This window comes from Solanum lycopersicum, chromosome 6 (assembly GCF_036512215.1).
Source record: "Solanum lycopersicum chromosome 6, SLM_r2.1".
Classification (NCBI taxonomy): Eukaryota; Viridiplantae; Streptophyta; class Magnoliopsida; order Solanales; family Solanaceae; genus Solanum; species Solanum lycopersicum.
In genome coordinates, this window is record NC_090805.1 from 43,633,528 (window position 1) to 43,656,588 (window position 23,061).

At 35.3% G+C, this 23,061-nt stretch overlaps 1 protein-coding gene across 5 annotated transcripts in view; it reads left to right on the plus strand.

Moving 5' to 3' along the window:
- Positions 1-23,061, plus strand: part of LOC101268002 (CHD3-type chromatin-remodeling factor PICKLE) — a 42,300-nt gene that overhangs the window by 11,972 nt on the left and 7,267 nt on the right. For all 5 annotated transcript variants that reach the window (XR_011221785.1, XM_010324432.4, XM_019214383.3 and 2 more), the window contains exons 11-26: positions 5,422-5,472; positions 5,570-5,669; positions 6,289-6,431; positions 6,513-6,610; positions 7,714-7,852; positions 7,950-8,119; positions 10,977-11,043; positions 11,200-11,322; positions 11,494-11,603; positions 11,717-11,798; positions 13,881-14,078; positions 14,646-14,796; positions 14,882-14,987; positions 15,100-15,174; positions 16,365-16,426; positions 16,560-16,636. Coding sequence is in view for 4 of the 5 variants with exons in the window: in XM_010324432.4 (XP_010322734.1) it covers positions 5,422-5,472; positions 5,570-5,669; positions 6,289-6,431; positions 6,513-6,610; positions 7,714-7,852; positions 7,950-8,119; positions 10,977-11,043; positions 11,200-11,322; positions 11,494-11,603; positions 11,717-11,798; positions 13,881-14,078; positions 14,646-14,796; positions 14,882-14,987; positions 15,100-15,174; positions 16,365-16,426; positions 16,560-16,636 (1,752 nt within the window). In the remaining variant the exon portion in view is untranslated. The remainder of the gene's footprint in view (positions 1-5,421; positions 5,473-5,569; positions 5,670-6,288; positions 6,432-6,512; positions 6,611-7,713; positions 7,853-7,949; positions 8,120-10,976; positions 11,044-11,199; positions 11,323-11,493; positions 11,604-11,716; positions 11,799-13,880; positions 14,079-14,645; positions 14,797-14,881; positions 14,988-15,099; positions 15,175-16,364; positions 16,427-16,559; positions 16,637-23,061) is intronic.

Here is a 23,061-nt window from a genome sequence, read left to right on the forward strand (position 1 = left end):
GGACGGGACGGGGGATCTTTTTTATTTTTTAAATACTTATTTATTTGTAATGAATTATATGTTTTTAGCTATAATTTTAAAATTTAACTTTTAACTTTCAAATTTCAAATTAAATTTTCGATTTTCGATTTTCAATTTTCAATTTTCAATTTTCAATTTTCAAAAATCAAGCTTCATGTTTCAAATTTCAAATTTCAAGCTTCATGTTCAAATTTCAAGTTTCAACTTTAAAGTTTTAAATTTCAAATTTGAGAAGTTTAAAGTAATGTAAACTTGAAATTTCAGATGTCAAGTTACAAGTTTTAAATTAAGTATTTTAAAGTTAGTTTAGTACTTTAGTATATATTTAGTTGTATATATTAAAATTAAAATGCAAGACAATAATTGTATTAAAAAAAACTTGAATAAAAGTTAAAACCTTCAAATTTATTCAATAGAACTTAGAATTTACAATTAACAAATATTAGTGGAGTAACTAATCTACGCAGCCACCTTCTAGGAAGGGTTCTGTTTCAATAAGTTTTAATACTTAAAACTAATATCTGTTAAAAAAATTAGGTGAGTAACTAATTTTACGCAGCCACCTTCTAGGAAGGGTTTTTTTTCAATTAGTTCTCTTATGTAATCTAAAATATCTTTTTTCTCCTTTAAAATTTAATTCTAATTGTCGCATCATATCGATGGTGATATCCTTCGGTGTTGGCAAACTTGCCCGAAACTCTTGTGACTCTAATTTATCATCACTGCATTCAATTTGCATTTTGATCCAACTTGCTTGTATTTACCAATTCGAAAATTGTTGTTTATGATCAAAATGCAAATTGAATGACGATGATCACCAATTTGAAACCTTGCCGCACTGAAAGCAGCATCCAATGCAACTGATGAAGCTTGAATAACTAGAACATCACAAATCATTTTGCTCAAAGTTGGAAATGCAACGGTTCGCCTACTACACATCCTAATAAATCTTCATTGCCATCTTTGATTTCAAATACTTCTAAAGATTGATTAATATATTCTTCTAAATCATCACGGTTAGTAGAATTAAGACAAAGAAAACCTCTCATATAAGTTGAAATTCGAACTTCAAAATCAATATCTTGATTAGAAGTTTGACCAACTTCTCCTTCAATATTTTCACTAGTTCTATATTTTTTATACAAAATTTTTGCTTCTACTTTTATGCTAGACTTACACGTTTCACAATTTGGAATTTCTTTAGGTAAAATTTCTTAAGTTTCACAAAAAGTGTCAATAAGGCCCTGCACACCTCGTAATTTATAATCAGGATGAAAGTAAAGTAGCAGTTAAATAAATTTGAGGAATAAGAAAAAAATATTTTTTTAATTTTTCAATCATACCTTCAATTGCAACTTTAAATTTATCTATTTTTTTATATTTAGAAAATTGAATTGTAAGAGCACAAATATTTATTAATACTGATAAAATAGTAGGATAATAAATTCCAGAAAACATGATTGTTGCATCATAAAAAAGTCTTAAAAATTGTAATAGGTCTTTAGTTTCTTCCCAATCTTCATCACAAATTCTATCTAATGGGTCAGCATTATGAACATTAAACACATTTGTATGGGTCTTCTATATTTGTAAGCAACTGAAAACATTTCGTAAAATGAATTCCACCTTGATTTAATATGTGTTGGAATTTTTCTAGGTGACAATTCACATGGTAAACAACGCTCATTAAATTCCTTAATTTTAGAAGCATTGTTAGTATTAAGAATCCAGGCAACGACATAGTCAATTTTCATGTAACCACAATCAAATAATGAAATACCATCTTGTACAACTAGATTTAATATATGTGCAACACATTTAACATGAAAAACATTGTTGTCAATTGGACATAATCTAACTTTTAACATTTTAGAAGCGTTTGTATTGTTAGATGCATTATCTAATGCAACAGACATTACTTTATCTGTAACCATGTAATAATCTAAAACACTTAAAATTTTTGAAGCTAAGTATGCACCAGTTTTTTCTCTACACATAGTGTATAACTTAATATTCTTTTTTGCAAATTCCAATTATGATCAATCCAATGAGTTGAAACAGTTAAATAATCATTTCCATTGACACTACGACCCATATCCGTAGTTATAGACACTCTACTATATAATATGCTAAATATACAACGAAGAAATTAACAATGTTTACCTTGAAATTCAAAAACATCATGTTTAACAGTATTTCTTGAAAACCTCTATAATTCGGATTATAAGTTTGTTAAATTTATTCAATAAAATCGGGATATGAAGTAAAACTATAAGGCAAACTACAAACAGAAACCATTTTAGCTAAATTTTCGCGATCAAATTCCTTATTATATTTACGTTGTGTTATTGGACCACCGGGGCTAGAAAGATCTAATGTTCCTTGAACTATGTGAGAAGCCCCTACCGATGCACTACCGGTAATATCAAATTCATCAATTGAAATTCCTTTTTTTCTATTGGCTAATGCTTTAGCTTCTTTATATTGAATCGGCACACAAGATAACAAATGTCTATTTAATCCCCCGTCCCACCTTGACCCCCACCTTGTTTATGTTTAAAAGGTTGCTTACACTTATTACAAAATAGCAACACTATTTTCTTTATCGAAAGTCATAAATTGCCACACAATATAAGTTTTAGGGCGTTGATACTTCACCTTCTCCCTTGTGAGAGGTATAAGGAGTGGACGTCCACAATTTTGCTCCGTCGAATTTATAGTGTCATTTGGAACTTCTGTCACCGGACTAGTAGGTGTATCTTCTAAATCCTTTTCTCACAAATCAGCTTCTACTTCTTCACCTGAATTTTCATCAACATTAGGATTAATATTACCATAACTTCGTTCTAAACTTTGATGATCGAGTTGAACATTTGAATTAATATCATAAGGAGTATCAACATAAGTAGAATCATTTGGGTTAAATCTAACTCTACACGTTGATTTATATGAAGTACCACCACTTTTACTACTCTTTTTTTCTTTATTATTTTTTTTACTAAAATTAAATATTTTAAAAATTCCACTTTGTTCGTTATCTTGTTCTTTTTCTTTTCCTTTACCGATATTTTTTTTTGCTAGAACTCATACTTAATTATATATAAAATGTAATATAAAAATAATAATAACACAAAAAATAAAGACGAAAAATAAAATATAAATATTATGAAACGAATGTACCAAACGTCTGCGTTAATAGCAGACGTTAAATCGATTCTTGAAGCTTATGATTTGTTGTAACTTGTAATTTGAAACTCCAACCAATACTTGATAACAAATATGAGATTTTATATATATATATATATATATATATAAAATAATATGAAAATTTAGAATTGAAAATTGAAATATATGGATTATAATAATATGAGAATTAAAATAGAATAGAAATTAAGATTGACACCTGAGAGTTGAGAGGATATAGAAAAATAGATGAGAGAAATGAGAATAAACGATTTTGTAAGAAATTGAAAGGGATAGAGGGGTATTTATAATATTAAAAATGGGTTAAAGTGTAATTATTATACCTTGAGGGTTTAAATTAAAGTTTTAAAAGTTGGGTGATGGTAGGAGGTGTTTGGGAAGTCAAAAAGTGTCAAAAAGCTGTTGGGGGGCCCACTAGCCATTTCCCCACGGCTAAAAAGGTAACTTTTTTGATTTAAAGAAAAATTAATTTCTGAAGGGGTCTTGCGAACAGGCTGGTTCAATCGGGCCGGGTCCACCAGGACTCAGGGGTTAACCGGCCCCTGACCGGTCCCCTCAAACCCCACCCCTTAAACCCCCTATAACATACGACGCGTGCCGGGGCGGACTCGGGGCGGGTCGGGATATCCCGGTCCCCCTACCAGCCCTAACCGCGATTCCCAAAAATATGATTTTCCAAGGATCTTTTGTAACCTAACGGCCGAAAATAGTTTACTTCACAGCTGGATTAAGATCATCTGGTATCACCCTATAGACCTCTGGCCAGGATGTTTGGTTTGACTGGGTAGAGAGAAGCAGAAACATGATGGCAAGAATAACACTTGGTAAGAAAGTGATGGAGTGGATATGTTTTATCCTAATGAAGGTTCCAATGACAACAAGGACCTGTAAGAAGATGGAGGACAAAGGACGAGGTGGCTGAATATTTTTGTACTAGGAAGTACAATGCACATGTATGGTACATGAGTATCTTGTCTCTCAAAGGTGAAGATAGGTTAGTTATCATTTTGCCAGAGTCAGCCTTCAATGCACGATGGAGAGACACCGCTTTTAATATATTAAATTTCATTGAAAGTGTGAAATTGGGTCTTAGGCCTAATACACACCCCAAAAGCTAACTCAAAGGGAGGAGATTGCCCAAGCCTTATAAGTTTTCCACCCATCTCATTAACCACCGATGTGAGACTTTTGTCATTCTTTAACACCCCACATCACGCCCAGTGCTTAGCATCTGGTGCGTGGACAATTTTGATTTTGGGGTTCCAACATAGGGTGAGACGGGTCCTGCTTTGGTACCATGTGAAGTTAGGTCTTAGGCCTAACTCACACCCCAAAAGCTAGCTCAAAGGGATGAGGATTGCCCAAACCTTATAAGGAGTCCATCCATCTCATTAATTTCTTATGTGGGACTTTTGTCATTTTTTAACAGCCCACCTCGCGGCCAGTACTTAGTATTTGGTGCGTGGACATTTTTGATTTTTGGGGATCCCAACATCGGGTGAGACGGGCCCTGCTCTGATACCATGTGAAATTAGGTCGGCCTTATAAGGAGTTACCCATCTCATTAACCATCGATGTGGGACTTTTGCCATTCTTTAACATAAAGCACCCCGAATTTGACTTTAAAGGCCCTTCACAGAATGTCCAACATTAACTTCCCATATGCCAAGGTAGCTGAAGATGCTCCCAAGTATCAATAAAGTGAAAAGCAAACATCTCAATCATAACTTATTGCCAATTGACTGGTAGTAGTGATGTAGGCGGGTCACTTGGTCTTTTGTTTCTCTCCAAAGAGAATACAGTCATTCATTAATTTTACCTGTATAAAAAAAAATTAATATTGTCATTTATCATCCTTTCAGGGTATCTGATAATTGGAATGTAGAATTTTGTCATTTATCTAAAACATTTAACTCACCTACAGCACTTCTCATATTAATATTGTTACAGCAATAATAAAAACAGGATGATTAGGATTGTCGTAATAATGATGTTAGTGCCAATGATAGTAGTCGTAGTTGTACTGATAATAATAATACTAGTACTAGTGGTAGAACTAATTATTATGATATTAATAATAATTGTTATTAACATGAGTATCGTCTATTGTCATCTCATCACCATCATCTGTTATCTGCCACTAACAGTGATCTGCAAACTATTGGTTATGACACTCCTTTTCTCCCCATCTTTCAGAACAATCTGGATGAACTTTTCATGCTTATGCACTTCCTTGATGCTGGGAAGGTTAGTGCTACCACAGATTTTTTGAAGCATTCGTCTCTAACCAATTTACGTGTTGATTTGTTATGATGTGAAATTTTTATATGGAACTTGATTGTAGTTTGGAAGCTTGGAGGAATTCCAACAGGAATTTGAGGATATTAGTCAGGAAGAACAGATTTCAAGACTTCATAAAATGCTGGCACCCCATCTGCTGAGAAGTACAAATCTCAAGCTTTTATTTCGTGATTTGTCAGTAGATGTATAAGTAGTTATTGTTTACATTGATTTGTGGAAGTAGGCACTATCAGGGTGTTTCACTATGCTACTCATACATCTTTGTTTGATTCCTAAATTGTAGGTCTCTGTTAAGCAAGCCTTTGCTAACCGCATTACAGATGCCATAGTTATATCATATTAAACTTATTTTTATTGTTCGTTTTTCCATTAAATACTTTATCTTGTACACCTTTGAGGATGGGTGGTCAAACAAGCAAGAAGTAGATGCCAAGTTCTCCTTATATCATTTGTTGTTGGAAATTCTTCTTGTTGTCCTCCTCTCAAATCAACCACACCATCATTAGATGAATGTAATCGTTCTCCAGAAGCCCCACATGCATGCTTATTCCTGTGTAACTCATAGGTACATAGTACAATGCTGTACCGGGTCAAATGGATTAAGTTTCTGAAATTTATGTACTTCTTTCAAATTACATGTACTTGCAGTTCCAGAGTGAAGCTTATAGTTATGGGCTAGGGCAGTGCTTCAAGAAACATGATTGTGTTTATCTTTATGCGGAACTCTTGAGCTTTGGTGTAAGTGTGTTTTGTTGGCTGCAGGGGTCAAGAAAGATGTCATGAAGGAGCTGCCTCCAAAAAAGGAGCTCATTTTGCGAGTGGAATTGAGTAGCAAGCAGAAAGAATATTACAAAGCAATTTTGACACGTAACTTCCAGATACTGGCTCGCAAGGGAGGTGCTCAGGTGCTCCAGCTTCTTCTTGTTTGATATATGCTTATTGTTCTGTAACAGGAATTCTGACCTTGGTTGATACTTGCCTATCAGATTTCCCTCATAAATGTGGTTATGGAACTGCGCAAGCTCTGCTGTCATCCATTTATGTTAGAAGGAGTTGAACCAGAGGATACTAACGAGTTTACCAAGTACACTTCTTATCTTATAATAAATTTCATTGATTTCTTGCCTGCAGAAAATCAAGTTTTTTTTTAAAAGAAAAGAATAAAATAAAAAATAATTAAGAAGGTATGTTTGAAGTCTTATCTTTTTTCTTTGTTAACGAAGGAATATAGCATGCAGAGGGTGAAGGGGCCACCATCTCTGGTAGGGGTGGAATATGAGATACATGATTTATGAAGGGAATCTGGGGTACAATTAGGGTGGGGGTTGTTGTTATCTGTGACCGAGATGGAGGCAGAGAAAGGTGGGTGGTTTCCCATCTTTTCACTAATAAAATTCGGAAACATTGTCAGCAACTATAGCAGGTAGAAGAACAGCATATTGTGGGTCGAAGAGGTGTGTTAGTGAGAGCTGTGACCAAGCCAATGAGAAGGGGAGAAGTTGTTCAGGGAAAAGGACAGGGGTTGGCAGTTGTGAGAATATGATAAGGGCTATGAGGCTAAGGGAAGGTGGTAGTGGTGCTACTCTGAGTAGGGCCATTAATGTTGGATGGAGGGGCGATATGTTAAGTGAGAGTGGTTCTCTTCTCCCTTTCATGATGGTGGCGGAGCGATGTCTTGTTAAATAAGTAGCGTTTTGCTATGTTGCTTGGATTCCCCAAATTGTTGCACCCGTGTTGGATCCTCAAAAAATGCACTACTTTGGGAGGATCCAACACTCGACCAACAATATTTTTGAAGAGTCCGCAATATCAACATGTTGCTCCCTTTTCAACTTTTCTTTTAATGTCTCCACGTCAAAGTGATATATTTCCCTAGAAGAAAATGTTTAGCACGATTCTTCATTTTTTTTATGATACCATTTTATTTGGAGAGAATCTTTTGTTTTAATCTGGAAATTGCAGTCAAAGGAGTTTCTTATGATCATTAGGGCCTAAAGTGAGAAAATTCTTTTAGGAGACTGGAGTTTTATGAATTTCCTAAGCACTAATGTTGCCTAGTAAGATCGTTGATGATCCTGCCTGCAAGAAGGGTGTGCTTAGAGCTTTTTTTGAAGTAAAAAATGTTTATTCTTGAGTTCTTTCAACTACCCTATCTTATCTGCACTGTGGATCATTTTGATTTGGCAGACAGCTGCTGGAATCTTCTGGCAAATTACAACTTCTAGATAAGATGATGGTTAAGCTTAAAGACCAAGGTCACAGAGTTCTTATATATTCACAATTTCAGCATATGCTCGACTTGCTAGAAGACTACTGTACCTATAAGGTAAAGATACTAGTTCATTATATTATTTTAAACCTGATTTGGTATTCATCTTTATTATCTCAAAATATGATGCATTTTTACCTGTTAATGTTTTTAGAAATGGCACTACGAACGGATTGATGGAAAAGTTCCTGGGGCAGAACGACAAATCCGAATTGACAGATTTAATGCAAAGAATTCTTCAAGATTCTGCTTCCTTCTATCCACTAGGGCTGGAGGTTTAGGAATTAATCTTGCGACTGCTGACACAGTAATTATTTATGACAGGTAATATTATATTCGAGAATACCTTATCAAAAAAATGATATTTGTATATTCAAGAATCCTCTCTCTCTCTGTCTCTCTCTCTGTCTCTGTCTCTCTCTTTCTCTCTCTCTATCCAAATGGCTTCTGGTCTCAACTTTCATAGCACTTTGAGAGATTCCTGTAATTCTTGGATCAATACAATACTTTGCTGTTTCAAAATGGAAGCATAGCATTGATCAATCATCTAGGCCGCAATGTTGTAAAGACTATCGTCTAATCCTAATATTTTATTTCCACACATCTTCAGTTAATACCCTAATTTTCCCTTTGAAAACGTCGAGAATTTCCTCCTTCACCGTAAGCATTTTTGTGTCATATGTCATTGATGACCTTGGCAATGTGTTTATAAAAGCATCCATCAAAGCTAATAGGTCACAGTTTTTGATATTTAGAACTCTTTCATTTTCAAGAATAAAGCAATAAAAACTGCCTTGTGGCTTTTATCCTTGGGTCATAGACTTCCTCCTCCAAATGATAACTTAATTTACTTACACCTTTGATATTCTGGAATCTACTAAAACCGCACCATTGAGAGTAGGTATCTGTCTCATCGACCACATGTACAATTCTTGTTGCAAGTGAGAATACCTCATGTTCAGCTTTTCACTATCTATCATATTTCCATCAACTATAATTTTTTCAATTTCTTTTTATGGTATAATTTTTTGTTTTGATGAAGTAAGAGAATCTCATAGATGGTGTCAAATTCTCTTGCTTCATCATAACAAAAAATAAATAAGTTCATTAATGGAACCAGAATTTCGTAGATGGTATCAAGAAGATGCATCTACTTCCCAAGGTAGGGTAAGGTCTGCGTATGCACTAGACTCTACCCTTCTAAGATGCCACTTGTGAGATTATATTGGATATGTTGTTGTTGGTATTATGAAGATGCAGTATTATTTTATTTAATCATGGTAATATTCTATGTATTAACAGGTATACTATACAGTGGTGGTTGTTTGATCCTAGATCCTTTCAATAATTTTCTGTTGGCAAATACCTTCTTCATTCACCATCTTTTCAAAGTTATCCTCTACTCTGGTTTATTATTAAGACAAAGGTTAAACTCAAATATCTAGGCATTTTCTTGGTCCTTTAAGCCTTGCATGTTGCTATGTGTTGGCTTAATAGAGAAACAAAACCTTCTCAGTTCGTTCTATGTTTGCTCTTTCAAGATAGAATTGTGATTTTAGATTATCTGTGCTATTTCAACAATACTTGTTATCCTTAGGTGTATATGGTAAGTTTCTAGCATGGAATAAGTGATAGGAAATGGACATTGTACCTAACTGTACCATAAAAACTATCTCATGAGGTGTGGATTGCGCAAGACCATATACGTCGACCAAGTCCTCCATTCACTACCGGTGTGCAATCTAACACTCTGAATGCTCAGGCTTGCCAACTGGAATATGTACAATATATATGAGGGTCAACTTGGTTACACCAAGAAGTAGGATGAGTATGTTTGCTAGATTCCCCGATCGGTAGTGGATGGGGGACTTGGTCTCCTTATATGGTCCTGACAATTCTTATATGTGGTCCTGACAATCCTTACTTCATGAGCTTGCTTTTTGTGTTTAGTTATATCCGGTCATTTTTATCATGGTATCAAAGCTGACAAAGGTTTTGAATTTGAGTCTCACTGTCTCCAATTATCATAATGAATTTCCACATGCTTGACTATGAAAAAGAATTAGATCGACACATGAGGGGACATCTGAAGACATAATTAAGTTAGCATTAATCAAAGACGCTTAAGTGCAGAAGCTTTAGGGAGGCCTTCGCCTCTCTTCAGTGTAGTTAGGGACGGAGCTAGAGACCAAGGCACGGGGTGAGCCAAACCCTATAACATTGGTTCAAACACTATATTTGTCCTAAAAAAATCATTTTATATGTACAAAAAAGGAAAAATTACTTGAATGGGTACTTTTTAATAAATAATTACCAATTTTAGTGATATTTTTTTTATTTATCACCATTTATAGCAATACTATGTTAAATCTGCAATATGTATTAAAAGTGAATTATATATGCAATATAAAATCTGCAATATGCATTAAAAGTGAATTATGTGTATTATAAGTGAATTATGTCTGCATAAATATGTATTGTAACTGTGTTTTTTAACAATATTATGCTTGTTTGGTAAGAAATTGACACATCGTATTTATAAGTGTATTAAAATGTATGATAAATGTATTATTCATCAATAAAACTTGTAATAATAAATTGTTCTTTGTAATATGAATTAAAATTGTATTATAAATGTATTAAAAATGATCAAGTGAAAAAAAAATTGTTATTGCTATAAATGGTAAATATTTTTTTAATATAGTATATTTATGTAAGTTTACCAACAAATTATAAATTTAGAGCCCATTAACTTAAAAGGGCTAAACCCTGGCTCGATTCTGTTAAGGTAAGGCATGAAGGTGCACGCGAGTTCTATCTTGAATAAAGCAGTACTGAACAACAAATATAATTGACAAAAAGTGTATTAGTGGTTAAAAAAAGTATTATGAGTGAAGTTACTTTTTTTCTTGAATTACATGTGTACTTATCTAGAGTTCTCTATCATTGACTACACTGTATTAAGTAAAAAAAATGTATTCTAGCTATAGTGTATGCTTTTAAAATGAGATGGTCAAACACTTCAACAATACGGTATGACATGTAAAAATGTATTATCCAATTCCCCCCTTTAGGCGTTCTGTCTCAAATCTAGAGAAGAGGGAAAGAAAGAAACTTCTTTGCATTTTTCTTTTCTATGTGCTGCGATTCCTCTTGCTTATCTTTTAAGCGTATCTTTCAGTGATTGGAATCCCCACGCTGACCTACAAGCAATGGCTAGAGCTCATCGGCTTGGACAAACAAATAAGGTTACAATTTCCTCCCTTCTGGTGCTGGTCCTAAGGAAAAATATTGATACTCATTAGCCTCGCTTCTATGGCAAAAGAAGAGGTGGTCATGTTGACATTGATTTCTTGGTCTGTATCTAAGGTTTTGATAGTTTTTTTTTATATTTGATATTGCAGGTAATGATTTTTCGACTCATATTAAGAGGAACCATTGAGGAAAGAATGATGCAAATGACTAAGAAGAAAATGGTTTTGGAGCATCTAGTTGTTGGAAGGCTTAAAGCACAAAATATCAACCAGGTAACTAATTCACAATCTTTGAGCTTAAGACTAAATGTGAGGTACTAGATTTTCGGTTTGCAGCCCCCCCCAAACACCTTACAATTGGTCAACACTGAAAGCATTTTGTGGACGGTCATCATTATTGACTGTTGTACGATGAAAAGGTGGCTCATTACAATCTTAATTCAGGAAGAACTGGATGATATTATAAGGTATGGGTCAAAAGAGTTATTTGCTGATGAGAATGATGAGGCTGGAAAATTGCGTCAAATACATTACGATGATGCTGCAATAGATAGGTGAGTTTTCTTTATGTCAGGTTCACTTTCTCCTCTGCTTTAGTTCTCTTCAGGGTTGGTATTAGTTGATGTCACATGAATGTAGTGATGTTTCTCTTGTTTTGTTTTCTCAGATTGCTCAATCGCGATCAAGTTGTAGATGAGGATGCTGCCATGGACGATGAAGAAGAGGATTCATTTTTGAAGGCCTTCAAGGTATATCTCTATAACATTTTTATAATTGGAAGGTGATTTTGCAGTGCCAATGGATTGTGTTACCTGTCTTCCCCCAACATCTATCTAATAAGGAGTTGGGGATAATCGCTATAAACTTCCATTCCTTTGGACAGATTTTGTCCCTCCATACCTTCCGTTGGGGTAGATAGAGCTATTTATAGTGCGGGAGGATGCAAGGCACCCACACAGCACGAGCCCATTGTGTGTGCCATCAGTCAGGAACATCTCCCGTTCTCGCAGCGCAGGGTTTTTCTCGCAGAACCCTGGGGACTGGGGCTGATCTCCTCACAACGGGGGAGTAACACTAGGTAGCCTTAACAGTTGGTTATGCATTGCTTAACAACATTTTCAGCACTTTTAAGCCTCAACACCAATTCGCTGTGATTTCCAACTCATTTCAAACCTCTAGATTCGTGTTTTAAGCACCTCACCTACGTCATGTGCCCTTGTTAACACATTTAAGATCATTTAACACGTCACTAAGCTCAAGGTTAACCATAATTAGGTTTTGAAATAGTGAAAAATATTGAATATTATTGAATCATTGTTTTAATTATTACATTGAGAACCCTATTTATAGACACTATAATACAATAACTTACCAAATAGGAGACTAAACTATTCCTATTCTGTGTAGGATTGTGTATACCTATTCTATTCTAACAAACTATACAAGTCCTTACAGTTTCTCAGTGCTTAAGTTGAATCTGTTCAAATATTAAGCTGTACTTGCACTTGACGTAAAATGGAGGAACAAAATACATATAATTGGTCTTCTAAATGGTATATTTTAGAAGTCCCACATCAGTAAAGGAATGAAATTTGGTCTCCTTATGTGGACTTGGACAAACCTCCTGGGTTTGAGTTTTGCCCAGGTGTCATATTTTTACATGGTATCTGTGCCAAGACACAATTTTTTGTTCACCAATGTTGGCCCCCCACTTAGAAGTGTTCACACTCCAGTTGAGGTCTGGGCGTGCGGGGGAGTGTTAAGAAGTCCCACATCGGATGTAATTTGGTTTCCTTATATGGACTTGGACAAACCTCCCTTCATGAGCTAGCTTTTAGGGTGAGTTAGGCCCAAATGTCATATCTTTACAATACTAACTAAAGATTAATAAAATTCCCTTAAATTTGCATAGGTACTGTTTGATGTGGAATGCACTTCTACTGTAGTATGATTGTCATGTCTTAAGTTAATGTACTTAATTCTACTCATTACTTCGCCGCTTGCATTTGTGGGGTGGTATTTATTCAATTTAAAATCGCATACAAGAAAATATCATTTCCATTTATGTACTACGACATATTATGAACATGTCACCTTGTTAATAAATCAATGGGTTCTTATATTTAATTCAGTGAATTTATAACACCTCATGAAAAAATAAAATGTAAAAGACTGATTTAATGATTAAGGTTGAAGGAAGAGCTGGTATACAAGAATTAATCGCTAGATACCAACACGAATAAGAGGAGGAACTTTGTGAATATTGGGGAGTGGATGGGGTGGAATATGAAGGTCTTTTGTCATTAACCATATTAACCATGTACCTCTAACTTGTTTGCACCTTGAATACTATTTTGTTTCCTTTTTATTCCCCCTGTAATGAACACATGAAGGACCATAGACAATTTATTTAACAATAACACCAGGAAAGTGTGAGCTTGATATTTCTGTACTTAGAATCCAGAGCTTCATACTAGAAACGTTCTCATGTGTAAAAGTATCTCTGGTTATGTAATATACTTGATTCTTGCCATTACCTGTCTAATTGATTAAGTACTTCCTAAGCAAGAAATGCTTTGACTGGTCTTCTCTAACATTTTCCAGCAAGAATAAGGAATTCATATGCTGCATAGTCGAAATTGTTTCGAAATTTTTTTCCCAATGAAGAAAAGGGGATATGTGAAGAAAGCTTTTATGATTATATATTGGTTTATTTGTGAAAGTATCGTCCTCCTAAAGTTTTTTCATGTTTTAGCTTATCTTTTGGTGCATTTGAGCTTTGTATTTGGTTAGCTGATCTAGGACAAGCTAAAAGCTTCTGAATGTTTTAGGTAGCTAATTTTGAGTATATAGAAGAAGCAGAAGCAACACCAGAAGAAGATATCCCAACTCCTCCCTTGGAAAACAAAGCAACAGTACTCAATTCTGAGAGAGCAACCTACTGGGAAGAATTGTTACGAGATAGATATGAAATGCATAAAGTCGAAGAATTCAATGGTATGGGCAAGGGAAAGAGAAGTCGTAAACAGGTGTGGAATGCCATTCACACGGGTCTTTCATTTATTTAATTTTTCTTCTGTTGAATGAATTGGCTGGGCGTTAAACTCTATATTGTTTGTACATATTAATCTAGTCATTCTTTCAATTTGCCGTCTGTACTTATTCCTTTCGTCTCAATTTATGTGACACATTTTCGGGTTTCAAGGGTCAAGTTTCTTAATTTTGTCTGTGTATTTGGATATAGAATCTTCAAGTATTTTTTTTTTAAATAAGCTTAATATATTTGAAACTACATAAGAAGTACTTAAGTCATAATAATTAACAATTCAGGCATATAAAAGATTGGCAGTCAAAAGGAACACATTAATTCTCGAAATCCCAAAGATGCCACAATTTGGGATTGAGGGAGTATATTTTTAGTGTTTACTTTAAATATGCTCAACTCTCACAAGTAGTTACCTACCTTTTTCTATGGAACTGGTTACTGTATCTATTTCTATAATGAATCAAATAATGTAAAGCTTGCACTGAAACCATATTTACAAGGATACCTATGTTCTACTGTTGTCATGACTATCTCTTCATTCTCCTCCCAGATGGTGTCTGTTGAAGACGATGATCTTGCTGGTTTGGAAGAGGTGACCTCTGATGGCGAGGATGATAACTATGAAGCGGATTTGAGTGATGGTGAGACAGCTTTACCTGGGGCGCCAGTTGTGAGAAGGCCTTACAGAAAACGATCTCGTGGTGAAATATGAACTCTTGATTTAATTTCACATTTCAACTAGGATACTTGATAGTATCTAAAAAAAAAGGTTCTTCATTTTGGCAGTGGACTCTTCCATACCACTTCCTTTGATGGAAGGAGAAGGAAAATCATTTAGAGTACTAGGGTTTAATCAAAGCCAGAGGGCCGCATTTGTCAAAGTTTTAATGAGGTATCATCTGGCTATCTTCCTTTCTGTTCTGTGTTATTTCTCTGCATTTTTCCTGTGTTATTTCTCTATTGTTAATGCATGAGGGTGTAGAAATAATCTATCTTCTTTACAGGTTTGGAGTTGGAGACTATGACTGGGCAGAATTCACACCAAGACTGAAGCAGAAAACTTATGAAGAAATAAAAGAGTACGTAAAGTTATCAACTTTGATTTCTGTATGTTCCATATTTCTCTATCATAGACTGCTCCTGATAAAATAAATGGACCACATTGATGTGTTGACTAAATTGTTTCTGTATCTCTCCGGTAAAGGGATTTTTTAGTGAAGAATGCATTACATGCCTTGCAACAAAACAACAAAAAACTCGGTGTTCATTTTGGTCCTATACCCTAACTCTGTTAAGAAAGTAACTTTCCTCCTTTTCTCTCTCATCTCCCTACTTCCTTCTACCTCCCCTCTCTACTATATCATCCATTAAAACTAAACTGCTGTATGATAAAGCTCAAAATATACTTGAAAAAGGAACATGTTCTAAGCCCTAACTCTTTCTAAATCGTCGTTTCTCTATCTTTCGAATCTCCAGAATTAGGCTAACATGATCGAAGTTATACCTTGCATATGGTATTGTCATCGTCGGCTGTGGTGAAAGAGCAGAGACAGCCTTCTTTTTCTTCATTGCAAGCTAATTGAACAATCGTGAAGGATTTTCGTTGATCTTATTAATTTTCTTAAGAGGCATCTCTTGGATAATGCCATGCAAGATTTCTGAAACCTCTGTGAGTTGGGAGGAAGCAGGACTTTGACAAAGGATATAGAAAGATGAAGAGTTATCCCAGCTAGAATTTGGTGGACAATCTTGAAAGAAAGAAATTCTAGATGTTTTGAGAATTTGGACAATTCTGTGCAAAAGATCAAATTGAACTGCATTTTACTCTTTTGACTTTGGGGGTAAACAGTCTTACTCAGGAGAAACTGTAGAAATTCTTGATATGCTAGATTCCATTTGATGGTCAGAATAGCTGCAATGTGTTGGAGTCACATTGTAAATCTGGTTTCAGACATTACAGCCTATGTACTGTTTGGTTCATTTAAGAAAAGCACAGAAGTTATCAGTTTCAATAAAACAAATAAACCATCTGACAAACTATAATTCTACTTCGGTTATTGCAGAAGTTGATGTCAAATCAACTTAAAATTTGATTTCTCTGGCAGTTGTAGCTGATAACTTGATGGCTTCTCATATACTGTGATTTATCATATAATATTATTACGACAAATTCCTACTGTTGTATTTCCCCCACATCGATTGATTTAGTAGCTACATTTGATTTGCTTGAAAGGGAATTTTTTTAATTTAATTCTCTTCTGTCTTGCAGTTATGGGTTTCTGTTTTTGTCTCATATTGCTGAAGATATTACTGAATCACCAACATTTAGAGGTGAAGGAGTTATATTTATTCTTTACGTCTTTCTCGTGAATCTCTTATTTGTCCTTTTTTTTACTGCTTTAATTTCTCTCCCCTCCTCTCTGCTCATCATTTTGGTCAAAACATTTAAAATTTTGGATTGCAGATGGGGTTCCAAAAGAAGGACTAAGAATACCCGATGTGCTATTGAGGATTGCAGTCTTGCTTCTCATTAGAGACAAGGTAATTTTTTAAATCAGATAACTTGCTGAACTACAAGGTTGTTGGCTATTGGTCAATGCTGCTTTAGTTGTGAACAACTTTTAAGTGGGACTTTGTAAACTGTCCTACTTTCATGGTGCTTCTTTTGATCTGTGATATGACTATATAGCCTAACGTGGATATACGGGCTTATTATATTGTCAATAATTTAGATGCGGCATGCATTTGAAAGAAGGATTTTTAATAGGTAAGCAATCTTTTGCAACAACGAAGTATGGTGCAACCCGTATACTAGTGAAGTATAAGTAGATTGATCTAAAAATTTGAAGGACCTCAGAAAGAACACTTAACTCCGATTAACATACTACAAAAGAACTTGACAATCAGATTCGTAGGTCACAGCCATTCCTGTGACGTAGAATGGCAGATTTTTTTGGCTTTTATGCTCTTATTACTGAAGAATATGGGTAGATTTGTGGAAGAAGGAAAACAAAGTTATCAATGTTCAAGAGTAAGCATAGGTCTTTTTTTATTGTTCACACGAGGTAACATAGAACACCTTATACGAAACATGTCTACTTGGTCTGAGCTGAGGCTACTCTTCTGCACCAACCAAAATCACTTGAAAGGTTGACAACTTCATAAAGTGGGATAAGATCTAGTGTCATTTGGAATGTAGCAGATTTTCTTTTCCAAGTTATGAAGCTGTGTTCGTTTGATGGTTTTTGCTTTACAAAACTTTGAAATCCTTTCAAGTTATAGAAGTTTTTCTAGAAAAAGAAGGTCTCTGTTCTGAAAAAAGTTTTATTCACCTTGTGTACCTTCCAAACAAGGAGTAGCTTGAAGTACTCAACATATCTCATATACTGTAGCACTTGTAGATACTTCCGTACTGGTAAATGGGATGATGCACTGTGTAAAGGAACATCAACTGACATATTGATTACTGACAGTTTAAGATAAAGTCTTCTTCTGAATTGCTTCTTTTTGCTGTGCGCATCTGTTTAAATGTATTAAAGGCTTGACCCTGGAAATTAATTTATTATTCTATTTTAGAAAATATAAATTGGAAAATCTCAAATTACAAGACTAATTAATTTGATTGTTATTTACTAAACCATATCAGAGGTCTACTATTTTTTGGATGACCAAATCAACTCATCACTTGTTGGTGGATTAATTTTTTATATATGATGGTCTTCATGGGGACATATTGCACGTCTATCTTCATTTGTTATGTAAATAGGACATTGCTTAGGGACTTGGTTGTACTTTTTCATTCTTTTGTTATCTTTTAGAATCAACTCTGGAGCTACTATATTAGATGTGGGGAAGGTATTGATAATTTGTTTTTTCTCACGATTCTCTCTTTATCTCAAAAGTTCAACTTTTAGGTATTGTCATTGTAAGATCTCATACTTCTTTTTCTTCAATTCATTGAGATATCTAGGACCAAATATGATCTTCTGAGTCAGGGTAATTGTTAGTATTTCATTACTTCCAATGAAGACAATTCCTGAATGAAATCGTTCTAATTTATATTCTACCTTCGTTTCTTTTTTGCACTGAGATTCAGATTTCAGACACAATTTGGCGTTTTATTTACATCATTCAGAATGATAATGCTTGGGCATATCTTTTTGCACCATTTTAGTCATTTAGGTCTTCTCATAATATGTTGCATCAATCTCTTTGGAGGCTTAAACATACTTTCTTGTAACTGAAGTGCCCAATCTACACGCGACATCCTTCACATCATATTATGAAGAAAATATGCGATAGACATTTGGGAAGAAACTGAATTACTTGATTGTAAGCCAGTAGACACATCAATGGATCTTAATGTCAAGCTATTATTGGGAGATGGGTAACTCTTTCCAAATGTTGGAAGACATCATTGATCGGCTGGCAAACTCAACTGCCTAATTGTTACTCCCCCCATTTCAATTTAATTGTCCTAGTTTGACTGAACACTGAGTTTAAGAAATGAGACTTTCAATCTTGTGGTCTTAATGTAAAGACGTGTGAAATGTCAATATGCTCTTTGGATTTTGTTGTCTTAAAAGGAAAGTTCAAGAATGGTGGCGTTCCTTTATCATATCTGGTACCCCTGACTATATTCTAAACAAAATTAAGCATGTTAAAGGCGAAACTCAAAGAATGGAGCAAAGAGCACAAGGTGAACTGGAAGGCAAGAAAAAAACACATCCTAGATCAAATAGGGAGCTTGGAGACCGTGAAATGATGATGAACAGCTGATAAAGGCTCATTTAGCCATGGAATATGACGAAGTAGCCAGGAATGAAGAAATATTTTGGTGGCAGAGATCCAGAGTCCAATGGATAAAATGTGGTGATAAAAATACTAAGTTTTTTCACAGAATGGCCACTGCACATAAAAGACTCAACACTATGGATTCCTTGTTGATCAATGGAGAACTATCTAGTGATCCTGTGGCTATCAAGGGCTCCATTTGTGAATTTCTATCAAGATCTCTACAAAGAATCAGAAAATTGGAGACCTTTTTTGAATCTTTATGAAGTACAAAGCATTTCAGCAGAAGAAAGAAACAATCTTGAGAGTTTTTGAGGAAGAAGAGGTACTGGCAGGGATAAAGATGTGTGCTGCAGAAAAAGCACCTGGACCAGATGGCTATATCATGGCCTTCTTTCAAGCTTTTTGGGAAACAATAAAGGAAGAACTGATGCAGACGTTCCACAGATTTTACTCTCACTACAAGTTTGAAAAGAGCTCCAATGCCACCTTTGTAGCTTTGATTCCTAAAAAGATTGGAGCAAATGATCTAAGAGATTTCAGACCCATTAGTTTAATCTCCGTGGTCTACAAAATCATAGCAAAGGTGTTGGCTGTTAGACTAAAGAAGGTAATAAGCAGAGTTGTAAACAACCACCAGATGGCTTTCATTAAAGGGAGACAAATAATGGATGCTGCTCTTATTGCTAGTGAATGCATTGACAGCAGGATTACAGGAGATGTGCCCGGAGTTATGTGCAAGTTAGTTACTGAAAAGGCCTTTGATCACCTGAACCGGAGTTTCTTGTTGAACATTCTCAGGCAAATGGGATTCTCCCTGAAGGTGGATTAAGTGGATAGAATTCTGTATCTACCAGGTTCTCCATTCTGATAAATGGAGAACCTGCAGGTTTTTTTCCAGCTGAAAGGGGTCTGAGACAAGGGGACCCCTTGTCACCTTTCTTGTTTATCATAGCTATGGAAGGGCTAGGCAGTCTGATGAGAAGGGCTGCAACAAACAACTGGATAGAAGGCTTTAGCATTAAGAACAAGACAGTGAAATCATGGAGGTGACTCACTTATTATATGCTGATGACACTCTGATTTTCTGCGAAGCTGAACAAGAACAAATATGCTACCTGATTTTCTGCGAAGCTGAACAAGAACAAATATGCTACCTAAGGGTGATACTGATGATTTTTGAAGCATGCTCTGGGTTGAAGATTAACTGGAGGAAAAGCAATATTTTCCAGTGGAAGAGGTGCAACAAATTCAATCTCTGGCAGGTATTTTGAGGTGCAGGATAGAGGAGTTGCCCACAATTTATTTGGGAATGCCATTGGGTGCTAATCACAAAGCCTTGAATATATGGGATGGAATAATAGAGAAAACAGAAAAAAGATTAGCTCTTTGGAAATCACAATACCTTTCCTTGGTAGATAGAGTTGTTTTGATCAATGCAGTCCTAAATTCTCTGCCAACATATGTAATGTCTTTATTCCCCATTCCCGGTGAGGTGCTGAAATTCTTAGACAAGTTGAGAAGGGATTTCTTATGGCAAGGAAGCAAGATTGAGAATAGTTTTAACCTGGTAAAATGGAGCGCAGGTTAGCAAAGCAAGAGTTTTGGAGGTCTGGGAGTGAGGAACTTAAAGCTTCATAATAAGAGTTTACTTACCAAATGGCTATGCAGATTTACTCAAGAAAATCAGTCCTTGTGGAGGGAGATTATCCTTCATAAGTATGGTCCGGAGGGGCAATGGTGCACTAATAAAGTGACTAATACATATGGGGTTGGGGTTTGGAAATCTATCAGGAATCTATGGACGACTCTCAAGCTAAACACCAAAGTTAGAGTTGGTAGGGGAGACAAGATACCTTTTTAGAAAGAGGACTGGAGTGGTCATGGCACACTTCAAATCCCTTTTTCCTAGACTATTCTCAATAAGCTTGAATACTGGATGCAGTATACAAGAAATGTGGTCCCCTCAAGGGTGGAACCTCACTTTCAGAAGACCCCTAAATGATTGGGAAATACCATGGGTAGTAGATTTTCTAAAACTAATTGGAAACTTCCCGGGCATTAATACAGATTCAGACAAACTCATTTGGAGGCACCACAATGATGGAATTCTCTCTGTTAATAGTGTATACAAAAGGGAACTGAGTGTTGCTGGAGGCAGGTCAACTGGACCTTGGAATACTATATGGAAAAGTGTGGATCCTAGTAAAGTGAAATGCTTCACTTGGCTAGTAGCTAGGAAAGCATGCTTGACACATGAGGCACTGCAAAAAAGGGGGTTCATCATAGCATCTAGATGCCTCCTCCGCAAGGAGGCACAAGAAAACAACAAACACTTTTTCATGCATTGCAAAGTAACGACACAAATTTGGGCTATGTTCACTGCCATTGCTGGAATCAATTGGATAATGCCTAAACTTACTGCAGACTTGCTTAGCTGTTGGATCAGAAGAGGAGGAAGCAAAAGCCAAATAATATGGTGGAGGACAGTCCCAGCCTGCATCTGGTGGATCATTTGGAAGGAGAGGAACCAGAGGATCTTTGAAGGAAAAGAATCCTCTATTTTGAAGATTAAGTGGAAAGTAATTACTTCACTAGGTTTTGGTGTAAAGAACAGAGTATAGAAGAGGAAATCCACTTAGTGGATTTTATAGGCCTTTTGTAAGTATCTCTCTTTTCTTTTTTGTAAACTATTTGGAGGTAGCCAGCATAGCCTTAATGCTGAAGGAATACAATTTTCCAATTTCAAAAAAAAAAAAAAGAAAAAGAAAAGATTGAAACTTAGGGAGCGCTACATTTTTTTTTCTCTCTGGAAGAGATTGGTTGCTTCCCTATGACTGTTGTAAGTCAGTTGCTGGACGCACTAATGGATATCCATTAAATGTTATGATTAGAATAGTGAAGTATCTTAAGAGAGTTAAGGAGGACTACTATATTATGATAGGAGTCATATAGGGCCGATTCAACGTTAGAAAAAGGTTTTACAGAAGTTTATTGTGTATCTTTGGAGGAAGCATGACTTTTTGGAAGAGTAAGAAACATAATATTGTTGCCTGATCAAGCACAGAAGCAGAGTATAGAGCCATGATTTTAGCCTTGCGGAAGTTTTGTAACTGAAACAATTTACTTGAAGATTTTGGAGTACAATAATGTCAGCCTATGAAGTCATATTGTTTTAATTGTACAGCCGTATATGTTACATCAAGTTCAGGGTTTCATTAGATATGAAATATATAGAAGTTGATTGTCATTTTTTGTTCAAAGGTGCTAAGTGAGGATATTGACTTGTGTTTTAGTTAGGATTGTCAACTGGTTTTATCTTAATTAAACCTCTTAGAAAATCTAGGATACTGTATATAGAGACAAGTTGCGAATACATGATTTGTATACTTAAGTTTGAGGGGGAGAGTTAGTTGTAAATAGGCGATAGCTTAGGAATTGTTTTACTTTGATATTCTCTTTAATTATTTTTGTAACTGTAAATATATTAGATGTTGTGATGTTATTAAGAACACCCACAATTCTCTATTTTGTTAGGGGTTTGTTTGGTTGGAAACAAGTTATCCCAGTATTAGTTATCCTGGAGTTAACTATCCTATGGGATAACTTATCCCACCATGTATATGGGATAACTTATCCCACCACAATGATATAAATGGTGGGGTAAGTTATCCCAAACATGGCAACCAAACAAGATACAAAATTTTATCCATCACTATTTTCTTATCCCATCACTATTTATTTTTATCCCTCACACCAAACAACCCCTTACAGTTTTGCTGGCTGCAGCTTGACTTCAGGTGAATTCATAAAGAGTTACCAGATCATCCGGCCCAGATTTTAAGCTTTCATATGTTTGGAGTTTGACAATTCTTGTTTGTCATAATATATTTTTGATGATAGATAATTCAAACAAAGATGAGTTCATTTATACACCTGTGTTTGGAAATTATAATCCTAATTTATAAAGTTCAAGGGAGTGGTTTATGAATGAGTTCGGTTCATTGATCTCCTAATGTAGTAACCTTTTAACCTTGAATGTCTCTCTGCTCTTTTTAGTACTTGCGCATGGAAGTGAGTACAAGTTGCTCTTTTTGCACGAGTGAGGAGTTCTGCTCTCACATATGAGACAAAGGGGACAATAACATTTTTTCCCCATGAATTGCTACTTC